At 52.0% G+C, this 9,159-nt stretch overlaps 1 protein-coding gene across 2 annotated transcripts; it reads right to left on the bottom strand.

Moving 5' to 3' along the window:
* Positions 1-78: 78 nt before the first annotated feature.
* On the bottom strand, positions 79-8,704 carry ubxn4 (UBX domain protein 4). Of its 2 annotated transcripts, none has more exons than XM_088929878.1 (13): positions 8,522-8,704; positions 7,387-7,489; positions 7,037-7,065; positions 6,780-6,898; positions 5,862-6,024; positions 5,589-5,721; positions 4,992-5,046; positions 4,577-4,741; positions 3,077-3,204; positions 2,551-2,653; positions 1,836-1,967; positions 1,094-1,290; positions 79-762 (listed from the first exon to the last, which is right to left on the bottom strand). In XM_088929878.1, the coding sequence occupies exons 1-13, from the start codon at positions 8,601-8,603 to the stop codon at positions 624-626; spliced, it is 1,548 nt and encodes a 515-aa protein (XP_088786004.1). In that variant the 5' UTR covers positions 8,604-8,704; the 3' UTR covers positions 79-623. The 2 variants fall into 2 exon arrangements, with proteins under 2 accessions (XP_088786004.1, XP_088786006.1); XM_088929880.1 differs by having other exon boundaries at positions 1,094-1,287.
* Between the last annotated feature and the right edge of the window lie 455 nt (positions 8,705-9,159).

Genomic DNA, 9,159 nt, shown 5'->3' with positions numbered 1-9,159 from the left:
AGAGCTCCAAGACTCAGTAGGCTGCTGATCGCCCTGTTCAAAGAACTAGAGCAGAACAAGTAAAAACAAATGCAGAGATTTGCTGAAAAACCTTTTATTTCTATAACTGAATGGAGCTGTAAAGGATACCAATTGTTTACAGGAAGACTATACAAGCATAAGGGGACATAATCAAAGAAACGTGTTAAATGATATCCCTTCACATCGGTTTCGGAATCAATCTGGTCTTCTTCAGCGGGAGGTTGAAACGTGCTGTGTCACTTACAGGCATTTCACAGATCCCATAGCCATTGTAACCCTGTGCCGTGTGTTGTAATGACAACCCAATTCACAAGATACCCACACAGACAAGGCTCCTCGCCACCAGTTTGCAGGCATTTCAATGAAGCGCGGTGGCTTTCTCTATATTCTAATGAGGAAGAGTTAGATAATCAGCGTCAAATTAAAACTAAAGAAACCGGTGCTCAAGCCAGCCAAGAGTCACTTGATTATTTTAACCCATGCAAAGGAGGTGGAAACATATTTCCAGGTCTGTACAGAAAAGTCACCCCTTACTGATCAGTATTACAAATTACTCAAAACAGATTAAGAAAAATTATTGCACATTAGTAGGTGTCAACAAGCTACATCTGCTGCGTAGAGTTTCCATTCCAAGTGTTGTTATCATCCTCATTGTCCTCCTGAGTCCTTAGTCTGTAGATCTTTCCATCTTTTTTAAAGTCCTCTGTACGTTTTTCCAGAACTCTTTTCCGGACTGTCTCTCTAGTGAAGACAATTAAAAAAAAAAAGACATTTAGGAAGGAAAAAAACAGCAATATCAGACAATAACTATTTAATATGAAGTATTTAAATAAAAGCACATATCCACAATTCCTTCGAAGTTCCTAAAAGTTTTTTTTTTTTACTGTACAACGTTTTCCTGGGAGCCCTGTAACATCAATTCCCATTGGAAAGCAAACTCCTGTAGCAGATATTCCTTTAATTCCTCACGAAATGCGGGGGGCATCAGCACCACACTCTCGCTAGAGGTCTGGTTCCCCAGTTCCTCGACGGTGGGCAAGGGGGGTTCGTGGTCACCCCGAGACACACCCACCTCTTTGGCTCCCCTGCCGCCGGCGTGGAGGGCTGGGGCGCCTGTCTCGTGGAAGACCCTGCAGGCGGGGGGCTGGAGAGCAGGAAGCTGCTGAGGAACCTCCAGACGGCCAGCAGGGGGTAGAAGAGTGTCCCCAGGACAGCCCACAGCCCTCCGCCCGAGGCCTGGACCACTGTGTTCGCGGGTCTCCCCGTCTGCTGCAAGAGCACAGAAAGGATTCTCAGAACCCCCTTCCTCTGCCACGTCCAGCACACTTCACCCCGGGCCGCTTCAGAAGAGCCCCTGACACAACCTTGGAGAACGTTTTGAAAACAGACGCTTTCAAATAAAACTTACTCAGAATTGGGTAATTCCCAACCTGTTCTTGTGTAGATGTTATGATGTTGTAACTAAGGGATAGATGGTAAATCTATTCCTGGAGGGTACACAACAGCTGAATTTTTCTTAAACCTTTTTAATGTGCTTATGGTTAATTACAAATGACATGGCCTGATGTGAAAACATTAAACAAACGGATCAATACATGATTATTCACCGATATCAAACCCTCTCAGTCTTACACACCATCTCTCTGCTGCTTCTTCCTGACAGTTTCAAATGAAACCTTGGACGTTCAGTGCAACACAAGTCCTGAACACAGAGTTATAAGGGACTTGTCCTGCAAAGTGAATTTAATAAACGCACTTTGACCAAACTGGGAAACAAATAGCGTCATCCAGCACCCCCAGACTTCCACACCCACCGGCAACAGCACGACTGAGGCACTCGGGGCGAGCTCCAGCTCAAGCAGGGTTCTGTCGAAGTCGTCCCCAGTGAACTCCCTTCTGGGGAACATGGTTGCTAGCGAGAAATTGCCGTATTTATTGCCAACCTCCTGAAAAGACAACCAAAGCGCACATTTAAAGAAAGCCCATCCATCCGTTCTCTAACCTTTATCCAGTGCAGTGTCGCAGCCAGGGGAGCTGAAGCCTATCCCAGCAAGCAACGGGCACGAGGCGGGGCACACCCTGGAAGGGACACCAGTCCGCTGCGGGACAGACATCAACGCACACTCTCACACCAGGGCCAGTTTTACAGGGACCAATTAACCTACCAGTCTGTCACCATGGGAGGAAACCCATGCCAACACAGGGCAGGGAAACCACAAACTCCACACAGACAGCGTGGGCCCTGAATTAAACCAGGGCATCAGGCAGCAAAGCCTACTACTACTGTGCTGCTCTTCTGCCCTTAACAAAAGTCGAAGCTTTGAAAATGTAGCAGAACAACCCCATCGCATAATATTTGCCTCCTCTTAAATGAGAATTTGACTGCATTTCTCAGGATCGCCCAGAAGTCCAGCTACTTTGCCAAGGTTCTGTAGCATTTATTTTCTGAAGCTGGTTTTTCCATTATCCACTTCAGTCTGGCACCTCAATGTCGTGGGCTTACAGCAAATCTCGAACAAAGACACAGACCTGAGCTGCAAACTGCCTGGCTTCCTCCAGTCGGCTCTCCGAAGGAAACTGGTTGGTGAAGAAAGAGCCGTCAGGCAGCCGGAACTGTATCCTCGCTATCGCACTGCGAGAGGAAAGCAAGGACTTACTACTGGGGGTAACGTGGGCTCAATGCACTCTCAACTTCCCACAACAGCTTGTATCACTGTATCATTGCACTGGTCAGTTTTAAACAGTGACCTGCGACAGTCTTCCTGTTTGAGTTATTTAATTTAATAAAAAACACTTCTTGCAGGAACACAGTGATGGGAAATCACAAGCCATGGGGAAATATCAATGATCAGACAATGCCATGCATGTGTCCTGCTCCCTAAGCTCTTCGCCAACAGCTAACAGTATTACACATATTCACCAGGCATAACCAACTGATCACCCGTTTCCCAACCTGATCACGCGACAGCAGCATTATTCTTTTACAAGCCGATCTGACCAATACTCATTGGTCAGGCGGGCTGTGTGTGGTATGCGAGGAGCAGCTGTCCTGCACCTTCTCTCTCTCAGAGAGGACTCCTTCCTGGCGTCCAGCTCAGCCTGCCTGGCCTGCAGTGCAGCTGCCTTCGCGGCGTCCATCTCCTCCTTGGTCTTCGTGTAGCGAGCCGCCCGCTCCGCGCGGTCCTGGGGGGACAAAGGGAAAAGAGGAGTGAACTCCAACCAACACAGGTCACGTGCTCAGCTGCCATGGCTGGGCAGCTTTTCATTTATCCAAAGGGCAAGGGAGTGTGGGACAAGATGGCCAGACAGCGGTGAATGACATCCCTGACGCAGTTAGCTACTTACTACGACCCTAGCAGAAGGCCCCACCCCCAGAGCTCTCCTCCTCAATTCCACCCCCAACCCGACGACAGCCATTACCAACTCTGCCCCCTGTGGTTAGACCCAGCCCCCAGCCCAACATGTCCTCCCTGGTTCCACCCACAGTAGTTAGACCCAGCCCCCAGCTCAACATGTCCTCCCTGGAGGCTCCAGCCCCAGTGGTTAGACTCGGCCCCCAGCCCAACATGTCCTCACCTGCTCCACCCCCAGTGGTTAGACCCCACCCCCAGCCCAACGCATCCTCCCCGGCTCCAACCCCCAGTGGTTAGACCCCACCTCCAACCCAATGCGCCCTGCCAGTCTCCACCCCCTAGTGGTTAGACCCCACCCCCAGCCCAATGCATCCTCCCCAGCTCCACCCACATTGGTTAGACTCTGCCCACAGCCCAACGCGTCCTCTCGGCTCTGCCCCCCAGTTGTTAGGCCCCACCCCCAGCCCAACGTGTCCTCTTGGCTCCGCCCCCCCAGTGGTTAGGCCTCCCCACCCCCCACCCAATGCATCCTCTCAGCTCCGCCCCCCAGTGGTTAAGCCTCCCCGCCCCCAGCCCAACGTGTCCTCTCGGTTTTGCCCCCCAGTGGATAGGCCGCAGTCCAACACGTCCTGCCCGTCTCTGCCCCCTAGTGGTTAGACCCTGCCCCCAGCCCAACGCATCCTCTCGGTTCCTCCCCCAGTGGTTAGACCCCGCCCCCAGCCCAATGCGTCCTCTCGGCTCCTCCCCCAGTGGTTAGACCCCACCCCCAGCCCAACATGTCCTCTCGGCTCCGCCCCCAGTGGTTAGACCCCGCCCCCAGCCCAACGCGTCCTCTCGGCTCCGCCCCACTGGTTAGACCCTGCCCCCAGCCCAACGCGTCCTCTCGGCTCCGCCCCAGTGGTTAGACCCCACCCCAACGCGTCCTCTCAGCTCCGCCCCAGTGGTTAGACCCCACCCCAACGCGTCCTCTCAGCTCCGCCCCAGTGGTTAGACCCCGCCCCCAGCCCAACGCGTCCTCTCGGCTCCGCCCCAGTGGTTAGACCCCACCCCAACGCGTCCTCTCAGCTCCGCCCCAGTGGTTAGACCCCACCCCAACGCGTCCTCTCAGCTCCGCCCCAGTGGTTAGACCCCGCCCCCAGCCCAACGCGTCCTCTCGGCTCCGCCCCAGTGGTTAGGCCTCCCCGGCCGCAGCGGTCCCGTACCAGGGCGATCTGCTGCTTGACGCGCTCCCTTGCTGCTCGCTCCTCCGCTTTCTCTCGATTCCTCTCCTCCAGCATGCGCTTGGTGTTCTCCCCCTCGCGCTTCCTCTTGAAGTCCAGCATCTCCTTCCCCAGCCTCCTGCGCTCAAACTCCTTCTTAATTTCGTTCTGTTCAAAGGCAAAGAAAAGCTCAATGAAAGATCGACAAGTCTCTTTGTCCGATCGCCAGAATCCGAAGTAGGAAATCGCTCTGACAAGGTCTCGTCAGGTGGACTCTGACGCGGGTACATTTCGGGGACTGTAAGCAACACAGAACAACAACAAGAAAGCATCAAGAGCTGTAAGGTGACTGTTAGGGATATATGAAATGCTGCGCTTCCTAGGTTCTTAAAGACAAGATTTCTCTGAAGACAAATACCTCCTCTTCTCCTTTTCTTCTCTGCTCCCGCCTCTCTTCAAGTTTCTTTGTCAGCCTGTAACAAAAAAAAAAAGCACCACCTTTAAAACTGCAGTTCTTCGGTCCACTACAAGGGCCGCACGCTTACAGACAGCCCTGGCTTACACCGAGAGAGACAGCAGCGAGAGAGACAGCAACTGTCCGACTGCAGCGTTAACAGAAGCAAACTGCCAATTGTCGAAATGCTTCAACGGATGTTTCAAAAACAACGTACAAGCGTAAGCCCTCTAACCTGAATGCTGTGCAGCCATCCTCTCCCGCGAGGCCAATTGTGAAAATGACTTCACACAATTCACATTAACCTTTTATCTTTTTAATAATCACATTTCAAAGCCAAACAGGTTAAATATGCAAGCAAAGTATTTTTTTTTTAAATACTACTTACTATACTAGTTCCACTTGAACACGATCTGTCAAAAGGCACCCCAGCAACACTGTTAGGATGCTGGAACACTACTGCGAATCCAGAGATGTACAGGACCAGGGGCTATTCTGCACAAGGGTTTTAGGCACATGCCACAGGAACAGAACAGACTTCCCCATTCATTTTAAACTGACCTTTCAACCTTTACACCAAGATCATCTTCAAGTTGGGAACCAGCGGATGCATCATCAAGTGAGGCGCTTGACTCCTCTGCTGGACTTATCTGACCAGAGCTTGTGCTGTCCTCCACAGGCCTGGACAGGGACTCTGCCAAAAGAGCAGGAAGAACAGTCAGAAGCAGATGCACAGCGAGATTTCTAACTGCACCTGAGAACACTGACAATCCTAAAACACAGAGTTTCAGGAAGAGACATGCTTTACCTTCCCGAAGGCCTGTGCCAGCTCACCTTTCGAAGCTGACGGCCCTGCGGCTGCAGCGAGTGGGCGGGGCTCGACTAGCTCAGCGGCTCCTGAAGAGCCACCGATTGGCTCCCGCGTGGCTGTTTCCGGGGCGACGGAAGGGGGGGGCGTGGGTCCTGCTCCATGTCCTCCCTGCCTCTGCGTGTGCATCTGTGACTCACAGGGATGCGATTCTCATCAATCTCCCAGGAGACACTCGGTCTCAATGGCAGCAACAACGTTAAAAGACACCAAAGCAGCTAAATGACCCAGACTGGCTGAATGGCTACCTCTTGTTTGTAACCTTCCTTCAGGTTTTACAAATCAAAATGTATTCTCCAAAAATATTACTACTACGTTTATTTAAGACATTCATAAGCATTCACTTAAGAGGCTACTCAAAAGCTTTCGGTGAGAAATGTCATACAAGGAACGGTTAAAGCAATCAATACAGAGGCTGACACAGGCACTTGAAATCATTAAAGTTACCAATCAATTCACCCCCAACAGATTACTTTATGTTTAGCAGGAAACAAGAACAGCTGGGCGTAACTGGAGGTCATGAGGAAGTCAGACAGGACTGATAACAGAACATGTCTCTTTAAGCAAAGGGTGGTGGGTGTCTGTAACAAGGGGACCCAGCTTGGATTTGCAAGCAGGTTCTTTGGGATCCCCCAAGAAACAAAAGGATGAGATCCACGAATGAAAAATAAACCAGCAGAGCTTTTATCACGTTTTACTTTTGCCACGTGCTGCTCGTACAGGCACCTTGCAAAAGTGTTCACCCCTTCCAGTGACGTCCCCTTCTGGGCCGAAGCCCGAACGAGGCGTGCACATTGGGAACGCCCAAGGCTCAAGCTGGAAACATCTGCGGGCGAAAGGAGCTGGCCGCACCTGTTGCACGAGAAACAGGGGCTCGGAAGTACCTGCTTGACCTTCTCGATTCTCTTCACCAGCTCCGCCGCGGGAACGCTGCCAGCTATGACCTCCAGAGGAATGCCGTTGTCGCCTATGAAGAAGCTGGACGGGACGCACACCACGGGGTCTTGAGCAAGAGCGTTAAGGAGAACGGTTCTTCCAGGGGCAGCAGCTCAAAGCCTCGACTGGGCCGCAAAGAGCTGCAGGAGGAGGGGCCTTCCTGAGCGACCCCAAGATGAAAACGCAAGTTAAAGCAAAAGGATACAGATCTCGGAAAACTGCACACAGGTCTCGCTGAAAAATAAGAAGGTTTAATTAATACTCGATCCACAAAAAACACAACAAAACCTTGATTGTAACAGACCTGGGTTTCCCCCCCCCCAACTGCTTCCACTTGAGACAAGATTCACATAAAATTCCCAGACCAGCGCTTCTCATCGGGGTCACCGGGACCGGCCACGACGCACAAGTCCTTATCCCGAGAGGACATTCGCCCCCTGGCACAACCGGGCCCAGCCTGAGTGAATGTCACATCAGGCAGGAGATGCTTCTCCTGTGATGAACTGAATCCCAGACTGCGCCAGGCCTGCATCTGCATTTGGCACCATACTGTACCTCTTGGCATCAATTTTAATCGCAACAAAGGACTGGCCCGTTGCCTCCGTGACTCGGCCATCTTCCCAGCTGGAGATCACTTGCGTGGACTGCTCGTCATCCCCTGAAGGACACAAGCCACGGTTAGAAAAGTGCCGAGTCAAAGCTGTGCCACCCTGGTGATGACACACACGCACTGCAGCGCCCGTCCAAGCCCGGGACAGGCAGGCTGTGCCCGCGTCTACCCCCCCTTAACGAGCTTTTGTGGTCGTTTTTGTTTTATTTCTGTACATCACAAAACCACGGTCCCGCACCTCTGCAGTCCTCTGGACTGCGGCTGCTCATTAACACTCTCCAGCTGCAAAATACACCACGCAGAGCCCCTTAGTAATCGATATTATTATTATTATTATTATTTAGAAAGGTGCGTGTTTTGTGACGGTGACGACCTCCGACAGATGCCCACGGCCGTGTTAAAACCACAAGGTCGGCTACGCTGCACACTCAACCCCCGACCACAAACCAGCAGATGCGTCGTCTCTTTACTTTTAACCCCCTTCCCAGGGCTAGCAGAATCGCCCTTGTTCAAAACAACAACGACAAAAAACAAAACAAAACAAAACAACAACGTCAATATCCACCTAGGACGGCTCTGTTCTCCAGACTACAGGAAAAACAGCCCCTCGCTGTTCTGACGTGATGCAACGCATTTGTAAAACAAAAAAAAGTTTCTGCGAGCTGTTAGAAAAACGCCGAATGGCTAAATCCCACGTAGCACAAGGAAGTCACCGGCCCGGGGTTTCTGGCTACAGAGCGATACCGTCCTGTCGCTCAGTGTCGCGGTTACACGACCCCCCCTTTCGCCAGCTGATCTGTAATGTTCACGATACTCCCCCTCTCTCTCGGCTCGCCAGCCACCTGTTAGGGTCGCCCCCCGCCTGGAAACGCGGTGTCGGGGGCTCGACATCCCCTGGGCTGTACCTATTTGCCCCCTGCCCGGGCTGTCGCCCCCAAAGGGGGGGGGGGGGGGGGTTACCTCCGCGGCTCGCCTGCGCCCGGGGTGAAAACCACAGCGATCCCCGACACAGGGCCTGCTTCTCCGCCTGCCCCTGAGCCCCGTTCTCCTCGGCTACTCGCCCGTCATCGGCGAAATTACCTGTAATGACGACGACAAAAACGGAGTTTTGCAGTTTGGCCGAGGCGATGGCAGCAGGGATCGAGCCCTCAAACCAGAGCATTTTATACCAAACGATTTCAGTCCCCCGCCTCGCTGCCGCAGCTCTTTGATCGCATCGGTGATTACCAGAACCTTCAATCCCACCACGGAACAGGGCTACGTTACACCGGCGGAGGGCACGCAGGGAATTGTAGTCCACGAACGCGGCGGCTACCTTCTGGGATTTGTAGTTGATTGTAAAGTTCCCCGGCGCTGGGTGCATCATATCGCAGCAGCTGTGAGTAGTGAGAGAAAGTAACAACGACATAGACCGTAGTTGTATTGCACTCTGTATAAATACGACTCTCTATCAAGGCTGTTCCTCTAAAATGTGGATTTGTCTGTGTGCGTGGGGCAGGCAGTAGGGTTTCTTAACAACGTGACATTGTTACATCATGGGGACAAGTAATAGGTTTATTCCATGCTGAAAAAAAGTGAGAAAGAAAACATAACGTTTCGGCCGTGAAGCCTTCTTCAGGTGTCAAGATTGTTACATCATGTTTAGTTTACCTGTGTGCAGTTATCACTGAGAGAGGGCATCGCCGCATACGTGTGAAAATACCCCTAAAATTGTTGTC

Source organism: Atractosteus spatula, chromosome 13 (genome assembly GCF_055471065.1).
Source record: "Atractosteus spatula isolate fAtrSpa1 chromosome 13, fAtrSpa1.hap1, whole genome shotgun sequence".
In the NCBI taxonomy this organism is placed as follows: domain Eukaryota; kingdom Metazoa; phylum Chordata; class Actinopteri; order Semionotiformes; family Lepisosteidae; genus Atractosteus; species Atractosteus spatula.
Note: the sequence above shows the minus strand (reverse complement) of the source record. Positions and strands in the feature narration are given on the sequence as shown.

What these genes read in the sequence shown, in the direction of transcription:
- ubxn4 (XM_088929878.1), bottom strand. Translation starts at nt 8,603, where the DNA reads ATGCTCTGGTTTGAGGGCTCGATCCCTGCTGCCATCGCCTCGGCCAAA. An exon ending in CTTGGTGTAAAGGTTGAAAG is followed by an intron (nt 5,047 to 5,588) that starts GTCAGTTTAAAA and finishes TTTTTGTTACAG; the next exon opens with GCTGACAAAGAAACTTGAAG. An exon ending in TCAAGCAGCAGATCGCCCTG is followed by an intron (nt 3,205 to 4,576) that starts GTACGGGACCGC and finishes TTGTCCCCCCAG; the next exon opens with GACCGCGCGGAGCGGGCGGC.